At 47.0% G+C, this 21,115-nt stretch overlaps 1 protein-coding gene across 4 annotated transcripts in view; it reads right to left on the bottom strand.

Annotated features, from left to right (window-relative positions):
• Positions 1–21,115, bottom strand: part of MAPKAP1 (MAPK associated protein 1) — a 79,982-nt gene that overhangs the window by 28,341 nt on the left and 30,526 nt on the right. For all 4 annotated transcript variants that reach the window (XM_059864900.1, XM_059864902.1, XM_059864899.1 and 1 more), the window contains 3 exons: positions 19,514–19,686; positions 15,395–15,571; positions 8,068–8,177 (listed from right to left, as the gene is read on the bottom strand). In XM_059864900.1, the coding sequence (XP_059720883.1) occupies positions 8,068–8,177; positions 15,395–15,571; positions 19,514–19,686 (460 nt within the window). The remainder of the gene's footprint in view (positions 1–8,067; positions 8,178–15,394; positions 15,572–19,513; positions 19,687–21,115) is intronic.

Genomic DNA, 21,115 nt, shown 5'->3' with positions numbered 1-21,115 from the left:
AAAGCTGAGACAAAATCATCCTGTTTGATCTATAATGTAAAGCACCTACAGCAGAAATCCAATGCAGAGATTTTATTTTAAACTCTGCAGCTGCCCCACTCTCAGCCTGGCTCCACCAGTGCCTGGAACTGTCCCCAAGGGAGCGTCCTGGGGCCAGCCCAGGTGGGCATTCCTGACTGGCCAGCACCAGGGCTCGCCCACTGCCGGGATTTTCAAGTGACAAAGGTGCTTTTCCCTGGCTGTGAAGGCACCAGAGGTTGTTCTGCAGTTTTGGGCAGCACAAGCACTCGAGGGCTCAGGAACACAGAGCAGGGAGGAGCTGGTCCCACCAAGGTACCAGGGACCAGCACAGCCTCTGTTCATCACAGTGGGTGAAACAAACACAAAAATCTCAGTCACCCAAACGCTGAGCTGCACGGTTTAGAATGTCACCTGACTTACAGCATTATACCAGTCCAGCAGAACCAGGAACCACGTGGATTCCAAACCGACAGAACCAAAACAGACCCTGCTCAATATTTCACCTTCATTTTGGAGGCTGGGCATGAAATGCTCTTCAGGGCTGTACCAGCCCCTCACTAGCCCAAGGCACAGGGCTAACTAGCCACTGCTGCTCTGACCAACTATTCCCACACTTTGTTCCTGGTGAGCTGTTCCACGTACACCGACACAGCGGGGTCTGCTCAGCATCAGCGGGCTGGGGAGAGGGAAAGGGGTGTGGAATAAATAAATCATCCTGCCACAGAGCTGAGCTGAGCCGGGGCAGGAGGAAATCATTCCCAGCAGCTCCATCGGCCCTCTCTGCACGCAGGGGAGTGCCCTGCTCCAGGGAGCACCCCAGAACCGGGCAGGGAGCAGCTCGGCCCCTGCCCGCATCGGCTCTGCTCGGAGCGGTGAGGGGAGCCAAGCCCGGCCCTGGGAATGCCAGCACAGCCCTGGGAATGCCAGCACAGCCCTGGGAATGCCGGCACAGCCCTGGGAATGCCAGCACAGCCCTGGGAATGCTGGCACTGATACTGAGTGATCCCAGCCCTGGGAACCCTGGCACAGCCCTGGGAATGCCAGCACAGCTCTGGGAATGCCAGCACTGGTACTGAGTGATCCCAGCCCTGGGAACTCTGGCACAGCTCTGGGAATGCTGGCACTGCTGCTGAGCAGGGTGCAGGGAGCCCTGACCCGCAGGAGCTGGCAGGTGCTGCCCCAGCAGAGCAGGGACAGTGTGGGGACAGCGTGGGGACAGCGTGGCCGTGTCCCAGCTGCATGGCCCAGGCAAAGCAGTGCCCGGGTAAGGCAGAGCCTGCTGGCAGCAGCAGGGATCCCAGAGGGGTTTGCAGAGATCGCTGAGGGGCTTGCAGGGATCCCAGAGGGGTTTGCAGGGATCCCTGAGGGGTTTGCAGGGATCCCTGAGGGGTTTGCAGGGATCCCAGAGGGGCTTGCAGGGATCCCAGAGGGGTTTGCAGGGATCCCAGAGGGGTTTGCAGAGATCCCTGAGGGGTTTGCAGGGATCCCAGAGGGGCTTGCAGGGATCCCTGTGGGGTTTGCAGGTAGAGCTGAGGGGTTTGCAGGGATCCCTGAGGGGTTTGCAGGGATCCCAGAGGGGTTTGCAGAGATCCCTGAGGGGTTTGCAGGGATCCCTGAGGGGTTTGCAGGGATCCCAGAGGGGTTTGCAGAGATCCCAGAGGGGTTTGCAGGTAGAGCTGAGGGGTTTGCAGGGATCCCAGAGGGGCTTGCAGGGATCCCAGAGGGGCTTGCAGGGATCCCAGAGGGGTTTGCAGGGATCCCTGTGGGGTTTGCAGGGATCCCAGAGGGGTTGCTGGTAGAGCTGCTCATACCCTGCACCAGGCTCTGCAGGGCTGCTGTAACGATCCCAAACAAAGTGCTCGGAGCCAGAGCCACTTACAACTACCATTAAGCAGAAAAGCACGAGTGTGAACACAAGGAAACACAAATTAATTGGCTTTTCACTGTCACAGATGCTGGGGCTTCCATCCCAGAAAGAGTCAGAGCAAACATATGCATCGCCTACTCGAACATATTTACTTTTAAATTTAAACTCCTCAGTTACCATCATTCCATGACAGTATCAAACTTTAATGACAGTTTATTCTAACTGTAGTTCATCTGTTAGAAGTGCTTTAATCTCAGGGCTGTAGATTTACATAGTTTATCTTTTTAATTCTCCTTTTCTAAAATGTATGAATAAATACATGTATGTGCAATCAAAATACACACACACCACCCTTTAGGTAAGATGAGGAAGGAAAACCTCAGCAAGGCCCACAGCTCCTCTAGCAGCTGCTTTAGAACATTTAAGTCATGAAATTTGACATTAAATGTGGTGCTGACACTGACATGTCAGAAACTGAATTTTCAAACACAGCTCAGAGCTCTCCTCCCCAGCTGCTCCTCAGACAAAGATGAGCCCCAAGCAGAGCCCTTCATCTGAGAGTCTCCAGGTTCTGAGGGTAACCTGAACTTTGTGTGAACAAATCCAAACCATGGCAATAATCAACCACCACAAAACCTGGCTCTGTAACAGACTGCACTCCCAGGCACCAGGGGATGGAATAGGCTCCTTTCCCTGGCCTTGGCAGCTGTAATTCCTCTGATTCTAATGTAGAGACTAAAATATGATATGGAGGCTTTTATCTTTAAGTCCTACGCCTGTTTCTTGAATCTTTCTCTTTTCTTATTATTCAGCTTCCTGTGGCAGTGAAATAATACACTTAAACAGACCAGGAAGATTATTTTAAACTATTTTTGGTCACTTTACACATTTTAAAGAATGCAAAAAGCACTGGTTGACAGCTGTTAGGGACTTGAATGTTATTGCAAAGCAGCTGTTTTCATTTATTGAAAAAGTATTAATCTTTCTCCAAACTCACAGAACACTGAGCTAATAACTCTCCCTCTAACCTACGGAAAATACAGGTCACGTCTGTGCAATGTTGGCAGAAGGTTTTGTTTATAACAATTAAACTTGTAGAGCATTTTGTTCTTAAAAGGACTGAGCCTTTCTGGTCGGGGGATGTTTGCAGTCGGAGGCAGCTATTAAATAATAATCAGTAGCATGTTCACCCTGCAAAGAATTTCTACTTGAAATCAGACAAGATTAATCAGAGGAGACTTCTCTGTTCACTAGAAATTTCAGATGAAGAGAGGCTGACACGGACCAGGAACAGGCAGGATTATTCCAACATTTCAGCATTTTATGTTGTTTAGCTTTGTCTCTCATCTCCTTCTAAGAACATTCGGGTTTTATATACTGACATCGATGCTTAATTTGTTTGAAAACAAAGCCTCTGCACACATTCTCTCTGCATTGTTATTTACTTTGCATTAGTATTTATAGTCCATTCAGCTGAGCTCTGGAGGAGAAGGCAACTGGCATCCCAGGGAATGTGTTTGTGGAAGAGCAGCAGGAACGAGACAGCTCACAGGCAGGGAGATGACTTCCAAGTGTACATACAGTTCCTGCACATATTTAATTTGAGAATCACCATGGCATCAAGATACATGAAGTATCAAGGATGAAGTCACCATCTTTCTTATGTTCTTAAAATCCTAATCCATGCAAACATATTGTGTAGGGAATATTGAGTGCAGGCTTTGGTGCAGATATAAAAAGCCTGATAAGATCTCCTTGCCTGCTGCACACTGTGGGCTGCTGTCAGCCCCAGCCTCAGCTGAGCCCTGGGATCAGAGCATGGGCTGTGCCTTCCACCTTGGAAGAACTCTGCCTGCCACGGTCCCACTGAGCCTCCCTAAAAAAGCAGGGTTTGAAGTGCACACCTACCACAACCCAAATTTCTTACATGTTAATGGGGTAACACATGAGTGCTGGTGAAAGTAAGACCAGCAGAAACACACACCAGACTGACTGAGCAGGAAAATCATTTCCCAGTAAAGCAAATCAAGTTCTAGGGGTAATGGTGTTTTACAGCTCTGCAACATGACCTGAATGACCTGCAAAGCTTCCTCTGCCAAGCCCCAGGGTGGGATTTTCAAGCGTGCCCAACAGCTACCTGCTCCAGAAGTTAATGTTAACTGATCTCTGGGGAGCAGAATTATCCCAAGTACTAAAACACCCAAATCTCACCTTCTAAAACAGCTTTTCAGAACTCGGTATTAGAGCTGTTCAAAATCCAGACAGCACGGTATCTGACATTTTTACTGATAAATTCAAGGAGAACAGGAAGTTCTTATGCTCCCAATCTCCAGCATGTGAGTTCTTCTCTGCAGATCTGCCACACTGCAGAGAGATTTTATATTTGCACCATCAGCTGCTGAAGTGCCCAAAGAAAGGAGATGTAGGCATGGTAGGATTATACAAAACAATCCTTAAACTACCTCTGGACACGAGGGTTGTCCAAAGGTTGCTGTCCCAGTGCCTGAGCTGTGCTGTGCCCAGCCAGGTCCCTGTGGCACTGATGGAGCTTCCAGCTCCCCCCTCTGTGCCCATCCTTGGGCTCTTTCTCTCCCCTCTGAGCTATTTTCACAAAACCCTCTTGCATGAGCAATGCCCCTGAGCACCCTCAAGGTGGCCCATCCTGGATTAGACCAGTCTCCCCTAGAAGCTCCTGCCACAACTGCAGTTTTATTTCCAGCCCTCCCATGAAATATGCCTGTGCAATACACGCTGCTGAGCACGCAATAGGTTAAACAAATTGATGATAAAGTATTCGACTTCGTTAGTTTTCATTACCATAAGAAAACATCAATTACATTTTCTATTTTATGAGTGTACACAGGGGAATCCATTACAGTAAGGGAGAGGCTGCACGACTCCTGCTTCTCTCCTCAGCAAAAAGAACAGTTTGTTTTTAAAGGCACTGACACCAGCCCAGAGGAAGGGAAGGCACACCGGCATATCTGCATAGACAGCTCCTATCCTGATTTATCCAGCCTGGCTCCAACTAATTAAACATCTGCCTCAACGATTTCCTCTGCAGATTTATCTTCTCCAGTATGCAGCACTGACTGGTTGTTACAGGCTTTTTCCTAACTCGAAGCCATTCCTGTGTGCTCCTCCCAGTTGGAGATTTGGGCAGGTGGCAGGGGATGATCCAGTGTTCCCATTAACCCCCCGTGGGTGCCTGTGGTGGGACAGGTCACCAGGTCCCACAGTCCTGCTGCAGGACAACCACATCCTCTAGGAGAGGACTCGGGGCCAGGCTCTCTCAGCTACAACACATCCAGTTACTTCACCACCTGCACTTCCCCTTGACTGGCTCAAATATTATTATTTAAAAATGGTCAGGGTTCATGTGTCAAAAGCCCTGAGACACTAAGCAAGAAGAATTGCAAGGAAGGTGAAATAGTTTGAACAGTTTGCAATAATTTTATCTAAACAGAGCTAGGCACAGTCAGTATATTGCTGCTGTTTTTCCAGGCCCCTTTCTATGAAGAAAGGTTGTAGCCCACTTCTGTCTCCCACTGATCAGTATTTTGCTGCAACAAATAATCTTTGCTGGCTGGAAAAAGTATTTAGAGAAAACTACCCTAGTGTTTTAGCCCCAGTCATGCTGAACAAACCCTTCCCAAGTGTACCACAGGAATTCCTCAAATTTTCCTCACCCAAAGTAGCCAACCCATGTTTGCATTTTCCCACCAATTCAGGACCAGTCTGAAAAATGCTCTGTAAGTCAGTGGTGAAAACAGATCAGAAAGCAACTGCTTCTACCTGTACTTGACAACAGCATAAGCTGTAATGCAATAAATTCATCTGTCCTGAAAAGGCTGATCTGGAGGCCCATTGGAGACAGGCAGAAAAGCTCACGGGCATTTCAGTTTTATTAAAATATTCTAAAAACTTTAAATAAACAGGTTCAGCCTATTTTTAGTAATGATTTCTTAAATATCAGACCAATCAGTATTAAAGGAAACATTGCTGAATGAGGAGAAATATTTCTCCTAAATTATGTCTTATCTTTTATTCAGAACTTTGACATCCTAATCCACTGGTTAATAATGACCTGAAGCACCCTGGCCCAGGCCTGTGCTGTGCTAATGCTCCGACCTGCAATTCCATTTATCCCTGCATGTCCCAGTGACAGCGAGAGGCACATCCAGGGATCTGGGGCTAGGTGAGGAATGATGGCAAAATCTTCCCTTTTACTCCTGCTCCAGTCTCTCTGTGCCCACTGTGGGGCATCCTGAGCTCTCCCTGCCCTCAGAGCATGGCCAGCCCGTGGCAGATGGGGACTGGCACAGCTTGTCTGGATCCAGAGGGTCCCCTCTGTGCACACAGCTACAATTGCTGCTGCTTTAAAGATAACAGCAAGACCTTCCTAAGCGCCCCCACCCCCTTAAAGCCTGATAATCCACATTTTGGGAGAGGGATGTAATTGGGAATAAGGAAGGTTTGGATAAGCTAAGTTAATGTTAATAAAAATTTCTAATACATCCCTATATACCCTGTTCCTGAAAAGGGTTCTGAGCAGGAGGGCCAAGGCAGCAGAGGTGAATGTATTAGCTGAAGGAAGAAATGCCAGGTCCATTCCTTCTCTAAACTACTGAGCAAAAATAACAAAGTCAAAGCAGAATCAAATTTCAAATGGACAAAGAATAAAACATCTGTTACGCGAAGCGGGGAAGCAGTTTAAAGACTGAGCTAAGTGAATCCTTTAGCAACCTCCCTTCAGGGAAGGGAAATCTGACCCCAGGAAATAAATAAAAGTCACCCAAAAAGTGAACAAAAGAGGTGTTTGAAAAAACCCCACCACCATTCATCGCCGCTAACGACTTGTTCATTATGAGTGATGATGGATAAAGACTTCTCACGCTGAGATGAAATCAAGATTTATATGCATTGTTTCCTCTCCCAACTTGTGGGAAGATCATCATCATTTAATTCTATCTCTGCGGCCAGCGATGGGCATCCAGAGAGCCGGTTATCACACGGCGCAGTCAGCTGGCAGGGCCGGCCGTGCCGCTGGCACATCTGGAGCGCGGCGCGCAGCCGGCCTGAGCGATGGCTCCTGGCCACCCTCCAAATTGCTGCAGGCTGGCGGGGCTCCTCTCCACCCCCGGCACTGCTCCTCTCCTCCTCCCCCCCCTTTTTTTTTTTACGAGAATCAGATTTTCATTGCTCCATTCAATTGCTCTTCTCTGCCATTTTTTACAGCTCTTATCGTTCCCTTGGAATATGGCCTTGAGACAGCTCATCCGTGTCCTTCACTGTGTTATCTCTTCTAACTTTTATTAAAACTTCAGCTCTCATCTGAAGATAGCTAATTAAATCCATGACAGATTATACACGCATTTAAAAACTGCACTGAACTACTTTTTCTAAGGAGAACGGGGTTTATTTTCTTTTCCCATAGTTAAAACTGAGGGTGTATAAAGAGGTTTCATTCATTTACAAAGACAAGATCCTTATCTTTCCCACTATATAGATGGGTTTATATTAAAGTTCCTTTGTTGCGTGACAAGACTCAGCGCAATTTCTCTCAGTAATTATTTCTTGTTGCTGGAAAGATCTCTCAGCCTTATACTTCTGAAATATATACACTAACATATATGTGAATGCACCTCTACCCCCCAGAAAAACATTGCTTAAAATAGAAATACGAGCACTGTACATTTTCCTTTTTTAAGTGTTCATATGCCTTAACTATAACAGCATTATTTTGATAACATTGCAGAAAGAAAATTTTTCACTACAAGTAACAATGAATCCTTGAAATTATTTAAAATCGTACTAAGCATAATTTTCTTACATAAATTAGAAGTATATATACAAACTCTATCATGGGCTGGACTTGCTGTACTTCTACCCATCATCCCAAATTACCATGAACTGGTCTTGAATGCAAATGGCTTTGTTATCATAAATAAATATTTGCAGGAATGGATATACTGCTCTGCAGCAAACATTATGCAGCTCCTGCACTGCCAGCTTTGTGCCAGCATGGAGAACACAGACCTGTGCACAGAACTGCTGTGAGTGGGGCTGGGACACAACCCCCCAAAACCTGAGAAACGTCCACACCAGTAAAAAAGAGATATAAAATATACTCATGGAGAAAACACCCTGCCCTCTAGAAAATACGATAAATAACCCACCTGAGCCTCTCTGTGATCCCTTCCTTCTCTTTAAGGCCTTTTGTAAGATATCCTTCATGGTGACCTTCATACTGTCCACCTGAATAAGTGAGAATCCATGAGCAGCATTTCTGCAAGACAGATGCACATGCAGTTTTACAAAACAATCATCACTGGCAGCTCCCCGCAGCCCTCGTTAGCTTCAAGCAAAGCACTCGTTAGGCACACGGTTAACGAAGTTGGGCTGGAAGGGGAAGTTAAAAGGAGAAACCAAGCAAACTGCCTGAGCAGGGCAGAGACAAAACCAGCCAAAATGGGTTGAGATTTAAGACAAGGGGTGTAAGGATTTTCCTAGTTTATTGTTATTTTTGATCACTTGGCATTCAGCATTAGAAGAGAAAAATGAGCCAGCGTACCTGGGGGGCTCCTCATCTCCTCAGCTCGTGTCTGTGCTTTCCAGCACACTACAGAAAAGCAGTTTGCAGTGGCATTTTCATCCGTGTCCCACACCTAACAAACCTTTAGGGACAAGGGACAGCACACCCCTCAGTGGCAGCAGCTTTGCAGCTCTATCGGGGTAGTGCTTCAATGCATTATTCCCAGCCTAATGGGGCTCCTTTGGACACGTTTTTGTGAACACAATGGCACAAAATCTCCCAGAAAGATCCAAGGCAGTGGGTCCTTGTCCTGGCCATCATCCATGGGGGAGGCCACCCAGGGGGGAGGACTGCAAAGGGCATGGGCACAGCTGTGGGGGATACTGCTGCCAAACACCGAGAGAGGCACCCCTGGGGAAGCAGAGAAGATGACAATATAATAGAAGGGACTCTGAATGAGCAGATCAGTAAATTTTGCCCCTTAGCCCTTGCAGTCAGTCTCGGCTCATGTCAGTAGATGTCACTGCAGACAGTTCCAGGGAAATCCGAGAGCTGAAGGCTCCCACCGGAGAGATTGCTCTGCATGGAAAAAACTGGCTTGCAAAGCTATTTGGGCAGGAGGAGGAGCCTCGTATCTGGCAACCAGGAATTTTAATCAGGAAGTACAGCTCTATATGAACAGCACAGCTGGAATATTTTTAAAAGCAACTGGCAGGCGAAAGCAATCCAAGCAACACAAGTACATCCTGCAAAACAAACCCATATTACATGTCACTTTTAAACACAAATTCTGGGGCCAGAGGTTGGAGCTCAGGTCACGTCAGACACGGCATCCGCAGCCCACGGAGACCCAGCCAGGACAGAGCCCTCACCACTCACTGCTCAGGGCACCGACTGCAGCGTGACATGGGGGCCAGGAGCCCCTGCCTGGCCACGTGCTGGTCACAGCTCAGTGTCCTGGGGGCCACTCGTGCTCCTGGGGGCAGCAGCCGAGCCTGGGCTCAGGAGAGGTCCCCCCTCGCTGGTGTGAGACGCCGTTTCCCTCTCCTCGGTTGTGCGTTGGTCTCATCTGAATTTCATTTTCAATTCCCTTTGTTCCTGGCAAAATGAAACTGCCTAAAAGCCCAAATTTATGTTCTCCAGACCATTTATTATTTATAACTCTATCTTACTCGTCTTCAAACCAAATAATCCCAACCTTTTCATGCATCTACTTTTTCCTCTGTTTCTGCCGCGCGTTCAGCGCAGCAGGAGCAGAGCTGAGGGAGGGAGTGCCACCACGACTGCAGGTGACACTGCTGTCCTGGGAACGGCCCCAGGGCTCAGAGGCTGAGGCCTGCAATGAGCAGAGCTCTTCCCCAGCACTCCACTGAGGAGCAAATTTCCCCTGAAGCTGCTGTGGAGCCCCACGACCTGCACGAGCACCACACACCTGCCCTTTACCTGGGCAATCCCTCACTTCCCAAAAGCCTCACAGCTTCACTCCCAGCTGACCTGCTGAGCAAGATTCAGTGGATTCTTTAAAGTGAAAAACCTATTCTACAGCTATAATCACAAAAAGGAAACTACCTTTGTGCTTTTATTTAAACAACACAAGGTTTCTCATTGAAGTGCTGCATGAAAAGCCCTCCATGCTGGACCAGACCATCACAACACCTGATGCCTCCAGGTAATTCATACAATGCTCTGCAATACCTACAGGAATTTTCCAGAAAACTCCAACCAAAGTACAGGGAAATAAATTAAAATACTCCCGGGAAAAAAGAAATTTTTTTTTGCAAAGGCAACAGAAGGCTTCCATAACCTGCTATGGCCAGAACAACAGGAGTCACAATTGTCCCCTTTGTACGAAATGCTTTTCAACATTGCTCACCCCAGACAGAGCAGGGCCTGCAGCCCCCTTCCCACGGGGCACAGAGTGGCCATTGGCAGATGGCCCCAGCTCAGGGCTGCTCACACGCCCAGGATCAGGAACATCCCAAACATGGAAGATTCTGTCTCGGTTCCTGACACTTCAGCTGCTAAAGAGCACAGGCTGCTGGGATCCCGCCCGTGCTCCGGGCTGGCCCGGCTCAGCCGCTTCTTTCCATTGAGCAGCTGGCCTGAGAACTGTCAGGCTGATTTCCTGACACTCCATTACTAACCCCTGCCCGAGCCACGGCCATTCTTTGCCTCAGAAGCTGGATCTCATCCCAGAACGATCTTTGAAAGTTTATTTTACTGATCAAAGCAAAATAAGAAAGCCTCTGTGTTTGGCTATATTTAGTGTGCGAGCCCTGAGTGAGCGCTTGGCAGGAGCGCGGGGACGCGGAGCGCGCCCCGCTTTTGTAAACTCTTGGCTGTTTGCTCTGGAGCAGAGCCAGAGGGGCTGAACCCCCACCCTGCCCCAGCTGCTCCCCTCCCTGCCCTGGCTCCCCTCTCACAAGGCACCACAACGTCAGAGCAACATTTCAGCACTCAGCAACCCCAGACATCTGAGCCGGGGTGGACTTAACCCAGACCAAAGAGCTCCTGCCGTCATGCTGGGGCCAGGCCAGAGCCAGGGCACGTTTCTGTGCCTAGAGGAGGAGCCCCGTGGAATCACAGATTAGCTGGGGTGGGAAGTGACCTCTGGAGATCACCCTGTCCAACCCCCTGCCCAGGCAGGCTCACCCAGAACAGGGGACAGAGGAACGTGCCCAGGTGGGTTTGGGATGTCTCCAGAGAGGGAGACTCCAGCCCCTCCCCGGGCAGCTGTTCCAGGGCTCTGCCACCCTCCACAGAAAGAAGTTCTTCCTCACTTTGAGGTGGAACTTGCTGTTTAGTTTAAGGTCACTGCTCCTTGTCCTGGCACTGGACACACTGCCAGGGTGCCCTTGAGCTGTGCTTGCCACCGGAGCTTCTGGAGCAGCACCAAGCCAGCACAGCCCTGCCTGGTGTGGCCACAGCACAGCAGGCTGGGCTGGAGAAACACACACCCACCTCAGCTCCCCAGTGCCCAGCCTGCTCTGCCCTGGCCATGGGCATGGCTGTCCTCACTCAGCCCAGTCCCAGCACACCCCTAACTGCAATCACAAACAATGCCTTTTACCTCACTCTGCTAGGGTGTGATACCTTCCTTTTTGGTCAACACACTGAAAATAGGACAGACAAGCAGATGCTGGTCAATCAATTAAAACTGCTGCTGGCAAATTGGAAGCCAAAGAAATTCCTTAGCTTGTATTTTCTGTCATTTTGCAAAAACATACCTGGGTGACAAGGTTAAATCAAGCAAAGGAAATCCCTGGCACTTATCATCCACAGGCATTACTGATAAATTGTGCAGTGGAGGAATAAAGGATTACCTTCTGTATTTTTTCATTACACTTTTCTTTTGTTACAGAATACATAAATCCATTGTGGCACAATGTAATATGTATCATCGTGCTACACCTGTGGACGTTTCATAACGGCTGCCATGTCTGTGCAGTCAGGAATGATAAGTGAACCACCCGTGAATGTTAATGATAGTGATCATTCTGCAGTAACTTGGCTTTCCATCTTCTTTTACAGCCTCCGTGCTGGAGCCAGGGTGGCAAGGTTCAGGAGAGGGAAAGGGAAACAGCAGCACAGGCAGGAGCTCTCCTCGTGGTGCTGAGGTGCCACGGGAACAGGCAGGGTCCCCCCTTTTGCCACAAAATAAAACAACCCACACTGGAAGGACAAAGGGTTTCTGCTCTGAATGAGAAGAGAACTTTTTGAAAAGCTCCTTTCCAATCTAGAGCAATTTTTAAATTTATGGATTAAAATTAAAATAAAATTTAATTTTTGGATTTTTTTTCTTGGTTTTTTTCTTAACACAGAAGTGGAATTTACTTTCCAGAAGTGGAATTTATAGCACTTAAAGGTCACTGCATAACCAGCTGGCATGGCTGGAAGTGCCTGGGAGTGACTAATAGCAATTTCCTCTTGATCAGCACAAAGTCAGACTTAAGATTCAAAATCCCAGCTGATGCAATGGACTTACCCTAAGCTGGGTAATTTTTAAGATGAAGTGCACAGTGATAGGAACTGAACTAACTAATACCAGCTACAACTTTTATTCTGAGCCCAAATGACCTGCTTTGTGCATCTCAGATTGGCCTTGCATAGCTCTGTGCACTATTGAGTTCAACTGGCTGCATTTTGACACCACTCTAAGAGTCCTTAGACCTCCACCAAGTTTTCTGATGTCACCCCACCCTCTCCACTATCCTGTGAGCCACATTCTTAATTTTGCACCCACATTAACTGTCTTAAATTTTATATGAATATTCTAGAATGTACTTTGCAGATTACCCACCCCCATGTACAAGCCAGGAACAGGCCTTTTGGGACTGCTGCTGGAGCCCAAGAAAAAACACATTTCAGGGCTTTGAACTGAATTTGCAAACGCACAATGCAAGTCTGGTATTTCAAAAGGGTTTCAAACCTTAAACTATCGGGTATGGCAGAGGTGCTGCTTTGAAAATTTGTATATAATAGTCAAAGCAATTTAAGTACAATATCAAAACAGAAAAAAAGTGCTACAGAGCAGAAGAACTGGATGCCAAATTTTCTCTGTGTGCCAACTGGCAGCTGAGCTACAGCTCCTCGAAACACCATTAGATCGAGTGTGTCAAGTTCCAACAATAAAATTTCCAAGGGAAAAAGCCCTAATGATGGTCCAGATTTATTTTAAGCCTTTCAAGTATGAGCTCACCACCTCAAGAAGTCTGTATTTCCATGGACGTGGTGCTTTGTTTGCCTCTCCCTGCCAAACCCCTGGACAGGAGAGCGGGGCCGTGAGCGGGTGCCGTGCCTGCTGTTGGACAAAGCTCTGCTTTCCACAGCAGCCACCTTCCAAAAACACAGCTCGCTAGACTGATGGGCAGTGAGCAGCCAGAACGACTGCCCTCCTTCTTCTCCTTGTGTAACTTTGCCAGAGTCCTTGGAACTTGCCAAATTCGGTCATGCCTGCTTAGCTTGCTCGACTGATTGTGCCAGAAAAGAAAATAAGACACAGATGTATTTGAGCTCTTTGAGATGCCAGTAAGAGCGACAGCTAATGGCTTCATTTCGACCCTCCCCTACCAGCTGGGCACAGGTGGGGGGATAATGAGGTCCCTCTCCCTAATCAAACTCAATTATTTACTACTCTGTACAGCCACAAAGACATTCACATCCAGCTCGGAATATAAACTGCACTGTGGGCTACTTCCAGCCACCACCTCTGGGTATTTATAACTGACTCCAGTGGCTCAGAGTTTGCCTTGGCAGGAGTTGAAGTGTATAAAGTTCTGCAAACTGTTTCTGCTCAAACACGTCCTGCAGAAGGGGGGTCCCTGGCGGGGCCCCACCGCGCTCAGCCCGCGAGGAGGAGCACGGCTCCAGCACGGGGCTTCTCACAAGCATCAACATTTTTCAACAGTGATTCAATATTAATAAACATTACAAGTCACAGGGCTGACATGGCAGCAGCTGAAGTACTTCAGCAGGAGGAGGAAAAAAAAGAGATGCAAAATATAAAACCACAATTACATGAACCGGTAGAGTGACGGGGGAGGAAGAAGACAGAATTTACACAAACCCTACGAAAATAAGACAGCACACACATGTAAACTCACAGAGGTAACAACCTTTTGATCAAGTGATGATCAAGTAATTCTTTACTCTAGGGGACACATTAAAAATTCTAATTTAAACCTAGCTATTCACACAGTAATCACAAGCCATTTAAAATTAAAATGTGGACGCTGGCACCACCAAAGTGACCCTTTCAGAAGAGCACTGCTTATGATGCAGCTGTCCTATTTCTTCTCAGCAGCACCTTCCAAGCTAGAAGGAAGCTCCTCACATCAGCACAAATGATGGTAAACCAAAAGATTTTGCATTTTTCTGCAGGCCCTGCAGCTGGAGCCTCCTCCTGCTCCCAGCAGCAGGCAGAGCTCTGCTGGCCAGCCCCAGCCCCCCCCGAGGTCCCTGGGCTCCCATGGAAGGGCAGTGCCACCTCTGCGAGCCAGCCCCAGCCCCTGGGCCACACCTGGTCACTGCAGTGAGCACTGAGCCCAGCTCAGGCACCCAGGACAGCTCTGGGGGACAGGAGGGGACAGCTGGGGAAGGGCGCTTTATCCAAATGAGAAATCGGCAGCAATTTAGAGATGTCTATTGACAATGACCTGCCCTTCCTCACCACGGCCTCAGTGCAGCACAGCCCAGCATCTCAGCCTTGAATAACTTACTTGTGAACACTGGGGCCAGAATATTTTATTTCCCAGTGCCCTAATGCAGTGGAACAAAGTGAATGTGGCCTTTGGGAATACACGTGGGATTTCTGACAATGGCTTTCTGTAGGATGCTTTGCAATGTCGCTAAGGAACACAGTACACAATAAAGAATATAAAAACTAATTAAATAAGCCAGATTTTTTAAAAAATGTCTGATTATTCAGAACTAGAAGCAGCTGTAGTGTTAAGAAATGTAAGTAATGTCCAATAACCAGGAAAACCCTATTAGCATTTTCATTTCAAGAGCTCCAAACATGAAATATTTTTCCCAAGTAAGAAGTGGCTTATGCTCCTGGCATTTTGTTCTAGTAATTAAGGCCTTCTGATGGTTTAAGAGATTTTTCATTCACAAGTAAAGAAAAATAAAAGTGATCAAGCACAGTATATATCCCTACTTCACTGGTAAGGGCATAGCAAATTCTTCCTGATCTACAAGCCAGACAGCTCAGGTCTCAGGGGTGGATGGGATGTCCCTCACCAAACTCTTCTGGACTTGGGAGGGGAATGTCCACACCAGTCCAGTTCCAGCTGGTGTGCTTGGTTACTGCTCATTTCTCTCCTCATCCACGGCACTGTTATTGAGCCACACTGCAACTGTTTGTCTATCCAAGCACCCCACTGCAGAGCACCACCAAGGGCTGCGGCGCCGGGACGTCGGCGCAGTGGGAGGAGGAGGAGGAGGAAGGCTGTGCCCAGCCAGGTACTCACATGCGCACGAAGAGCGACTGCTTGGCTGCCAGCCCTGGGGACGAGTACTTCTCCACCAGGGCCAGCGTGCTGAAGCCAAACTTGTGGATGGGCTCGTTGGAGTCCAGGGGCGGGAAGTCCGTGTCCACCTCGCCGTCGTCCTCGGCGATGTGCAGGCAGTAGGCGCTGACGTTGTCACTGCAACACAGAGCTGCATCAGCACACCTGGGGTGGCCCAGCTGGCATGGCACACCTGCACGGGGCACTGCTCTCAAACGCCACAGTGACACCACACAAACGTGTCCCCAGAGGTCACAATGTGTCCTGCTGCCATAACCCCGTGGTGACGGAAAAACCCCAAACCTCAGGGCAGAGCTGTCTTCGTCCTTAACTGCTCTACAAGCAAAACCTGACAATGATTAAAATACACTACAATCTATAAAAGTTTCATGACCTCATAAAGCAGGAAGGAATATTTCTCCATTTGTGAAAATTTATTTATTTATATGATGACTACACTTCAGAGCTAAAGGCAAACAAGTGGGGTCTGTGATTTTTCACAGGTCAAACAACTGTGAAAGTTTAGTGTCTGTAGGCTGGAGAAGCAGAGTGCTCTCGGGCAGGTGAGCAGGGTAATGAACTATGGGAAAAGGAAAAAACCTGTCCAACACATAGCAATGATTAGCAGAAAACTTACCTTTACTAAATACCTAAGTTCAGTCACTAAAAGCAGTCACAAATTAATAAACACCAACAAGCAGAACTAACACAGAAAGCTGAAACAGATACAATGTGAAAGAAATAAAGAGCTGAGCCTCTTTCTTTCCACAGATGAAAGCCCAGAGGGAAACAACTATTTATAGCTACCAAACAGGTATTAATCATAATTTCCTAACATTGAAATCTATTTCAAATGTTACTTCTGTTTAAATTATTGACCTGAAAATAAGTATTCTTTCTGACTGTAAACCTGCCAGCACTCAGGCCTTTCCCCAGCCACGCAGTAAAGCTGGAGGTGCATGTGGCAGCATGTTTCTAAACTCTGCAGTTTAAATTTGGAGTTTTAATTGCATGATTGATGCTTAAATTAATTAATTGTAAAGTGTATGCTAATTGTTTAATTGGTCGCTTGATCTATATAGATCATTTTTTGAATTAAATGAGTTGATTTACAAAGTTTATTGATTGGATGTGACAATGAATTATTTCACTGACTACCTGATTTGCAATTTTCTCAATTAATTCACAAACCTTTGGTTGCAACTGTGCTTTATTGAGAGTGCTTAGTCCAGGTGATCTATAGGCATCTCGTCGTGACTAAGACATTTATTACAGAAAACAGGGAATAATGATGCATTGCTGTTAATGTAAGCTGCAAATTTGCTCACCAAAAGGTAATTCAGCAACATTCACCACTCTGAATTTTGGAAATTCTGCAAATACCAGTAAAGAAACTTTCTGGCCTTGAAGCCTTCCAGGGATGGGGCAGCCACAGCTGCTCTGGGCACTCTGTGCCAGGGCCTCACCAGCCAGGAATTCCTGATTCCCAAAACCCCACCCATCCCTGCCCTTTGGCAGTGGGAGCCATTCCCTGTGCCCTGTCCCTCCAGGCCTTGTCCCCAGCTGGAGGAACACACAGCCAGGGGCAGCAGAACACACCCAGCAGGTCCCAGTGCCAGCAGCTCCTCTCCCAGCAAACTGGGAAAATGCACAGCACTGGCCACATCCCACAGAACAGAGGGGCTACAGGGTCTGCACTCAGGGGCTGGCTTCCTCAACACTAACACTGATTTAGTCACCATGTGCTACAAAAGAAAAAAAGTCCAGTGAGTAAAACTGTTCAGCACTTTGAACCTCCCCCAGGCTGAGGGAGATTGAAGTTGGGAACTTACAAGTTCAGCACAAAAACTGAGAGATCCACTCCTCACTTCTAAAAATAGCAAATCTATTGGAATTGTGCACCTCACTATTAATTTCTTCCTAGAAAGGGATTTTGTTTATTTTTTGCAGGTGGAATCATTCCAGCACATCTGTCAGGGGCTGGCAAGAAATTGGTCTGCTGGGTTACAACCCAGCTCCATGTGTGGGAGGCCAGGGACAGGGCTGCTAACACTGCCAGTGGTTCCTGGAACCAAGAGACTGAATAGAGACAAATACAACACAATTAGAATAAAAAAGGCAGCCTAATTGAATACAGAATGTTCTCAAAGCTGTCAACTAGTACTCATTCACTTCAGACTCTTACACCTATCTTTTAGGAAAAGGAATTAGGCAGTAATATATTCTTTTCCTAAAGACAGAAGGGGTTGTTTCTCCTAATTATAAAGTCTAAAACCTCCTCATTATTCTCACAGTGTCACTAGCAGGTATAGTTGTCACTCTGCATGCCTTGCATACCCATCTGAGGCATTCTATAGATGTATTTTAGTGCAGTGCCACAATTATGCCCATTTTGTGTTTCCACACTCTCACCTGACTGAATGAGGAACAAATGGCCAAAGTAGAATGGGTACCCTACACCAGCTCCCTCCTTACTTGGAAGTATGAGAATTAGTTTACAGTTAAATCAATCCTTGCTTCAGGACTGGCAGTCAGCAATGCTAAAAAAAAGATGATGAGAAATAATTAAGGACCTACAAGCAAACAAACTTGTTGGAAACCCAGGGCTCTGGCCCCAGCCTGAGCCTTTGTCCCCAGACTCTGAGCTGCTGCTGTGTCTGACTCCTGCTCTTGGGAACTCACGCCTCCATTCTTTATTTTATTCCTTCTGCCTGAGATTTGATTACATTGGACAGCCTCCTTGCTCATGAGCACTCTTTGACACATCATAACATCTTATCCTTCAAGGCAGACAGTGAAATTCATTTCTTCCCACTGCTGCCTTTTGCTGTGGGCAGTGATGGTTCATGGAACACTCCACTCACGGGTGCTGTTCCATTTGTGCTCTGCTGTGCTCCTGAAAAATATGTGTGTGCCCAAAGACTGACATCAGTGGAGTCTTTCTCATTAAAAAATAACCTAATCATACACAAAGGACACTTCTCTGAACTTGTGATATAATGAACAGAAATTAATAACAGCAAATGAAATGGCACCATCTGTGAATAATTTTAAATTTCTTCTCCAGAACATAAAAAAGGACAAATCAAATCCAAGTGTTAAACCCCAGAAACATTTCACATGTCTGTTGAGAAGAGCTAAGGGAAAATCCATAGCCAAAGAAAGAACATCCATGGAAGTGCTTTCAAGAGGGGCTGCTTTCCTGCATGCCCTGTCTATGGAGCAGAAATCAGCAAATCCAAACACAGGAGCCCCAGTGCCCTGACTCCCATTCCCCCCACAGCTGTGCCACAGCAGCAGCTAAGGCTGCTGAGCCCTCCAGGGCTCCTGAAAAATGCTGAAAGAGTGACCTGGGAAATTCAGGATCAAAAAACCCCACCCTATTCATTCAATACTCCAGGATCAATAAAAAAGTGAAATTTGGCTCATATAGAAAAAATCCAAACAAAACTCTCAGCCTCCTTTGCACCAGGGACATCCCTGCCAGTAACTGCTGCTGACAACTCTGTAATAAACTACTTTAAGTCCTTAATTTATGTTCTATGGCCCAGCAAAACCAGAAGTATTTCACACAGCTGTTCTAAAACGAAAGCTGCTCAGGTGAGCTGTTCTGAAGAACCCTTCTATGCATCTCCTGTCATCTGCCAGGAAAAAGGAACAGCTCTTACTAACCATCACCAGTGCTCCAGCAGAGCAGAGGGACTTGGAGGAGTTCTGGACTTTATCTGACATCTTGTGATCTCAGCCATTAAGGACGCTAGCAAGAAATAGATGGGACATGAAATAACAAATGCCTCTGTGACACCAAAAGAGATAAAGTCTGCATTATTTTTACATAGTTTTGGAATGATGATTCATTTACAGGCCCAAGCCTTCCTGTTGACCCTTTTCCAGCACACAGCAGTTCATTGAAAGAGAAATGGCTGGAGGTGCTCGTGTGCTGCTCGGAGGGAAACACTGCCTAATGTGAAGGTGCTAGGATTTCTATTTCCAAACACTACACAGAAACCCGTTTCAGAATGCAAAAAGGCTGCAGAGGAGAAATGGAGAGGTCAGGAGGTAGTAAAGAAAGAGCATTACTTCAGCTTGGGTTCCCGTCCCTCACTTGTATATTGCCAGCAGATGAGCCCGATCAGGTCGTGCACCTTGGCGTTGGCGATGGTCACCACGGTCATGGGCTGCAGCTTGTCCTGGCTCGTGTGCAGCGGGAGGTAGACATCGATTTTTTTGGTTGCTGTTGTACCAACGTGGCCCTGGTGAGGAAACACATTTCATCAGGATGTATCAAAAAGTGTCACCGGGTTTATACAAAGTCTGGGCGGATGGAATTCGGCTCAGCAGGAAAACTAAAATAGGCTGCTATGGCTTCCAACTGGAAGGAGATGAAACATTTAAATTCCAATTATTTCCCTGCTGTTTATCTGTAAAAAGGACATGCAATATCTGGACATGATTTCACAGATTTCCATAAAGAGCCTGAACTTTGCTGCAGGATCCCATGTTCCTGCAGAATCCAAAAAAACCCAGAATTATGTGTGGGATGGGGAGGAGGAGGGACCCAACAAACCAGCCTAAGACTTCTGAAGTGCACTACCCTTATTTCTGCATTTCTGCTCTCTTCTGCAGTTCTTCCCCTCCACCTGAGGAGCCCCCAGAGGGAGCACACACACCCACTCACCAAGGCTTGGCCGTGGCTTGCCAAGAGCAGAACAAAACCACAGCTGAGCCACGGGAGTGCTCTGTTGGAGGACACCAGGAAGAACCAACTAATATTGGGGTTTACTGGAACTTACTGGATGAAAAGAATCCATCTGGTGCCCTGGGGACTGACAATTAAATAAACCATAAAGCACACAGCAACACAGATCTATGAAGTTTGCATTACAAGAAAAGGATGTTTAATCCACTGCAGGTGGGACTGCAGCTTTCACCCAGAAATCTTCTAAACAAACAAAAGGTTGCACATCCTGACCCCCTCTTCCAAAGCCCTCCAAGTAACTCTGTATCTCCATCTCTCTCCATACTACAGGGGCCTTGAGAAGAGAAAGGGCTTCCTGAATTAATCACTTGGAATTCTAAGTAACAGAATAAAAGGATTCAATGCTATAAATCTATAATGAGAGCATAAAACAGGGAGTTAAATGCCATGTGCTAATTTCAATATATTGTTAAAAACCATTTGATCCTTCAGTGTGATTATAAATTAGAGAAGTAATAGGAATTTAAAGATTAAAGTTATTCATACTGGCAATAGCTAAAAGTATTATTAAAATCCATCCCAACATAATACATTTATTTTTTAAGAAAGCATTTTTATAGAACAGATACCTCCTCTTCCCTTATTTTTAGGGTAAGAAGAAACCGGTTTGGCTCATTTAAAGGAAGGGTTAGGATTGCAACAGAACATGGGACATTCCTTCACTTTGTTTGGATAAACCTGAGCAAGCTTTGGTTGAGCTCATGTGCCCGGGACCCTCTGGGACACCTTAACCTCTCGAGGTCATGAACACAACAGAGCTACAGCTGCTAAAACCACCAGGGTGGGCTTCTGCCTCTCCACCTCTCCTGCTTTTCCACTTCCAGGGCTTGTTTTGAAAGGGAAATGAGCTGGGACTGGGTGACAGCTCAGCTGTGTGTGCCCAGGGTGTTGGTGATGTTGGTCCTGCCCAGACCCCCCGAGCT

The sequence above is a fragment of the Haemorhous mexicanus genome, chromosome 21, assembly GCF_027477595.1.
Source record: "Haemorhous mexicanus isolate bHaeMex1 chromosome 21, bHaeMex1.pri, whole genome shotgun sequence".
Lineage (NCBI taxonomy): Eukaryota > Metazoa > Chordata > Aves > Passeriformes > Fringillidae > Haemorhous > Haemorhous mexicanus.
Note: the sequence above shows the minus strand (reverse complement) of the source record. Positions and strands in the feature narration are given on the sequence as shown.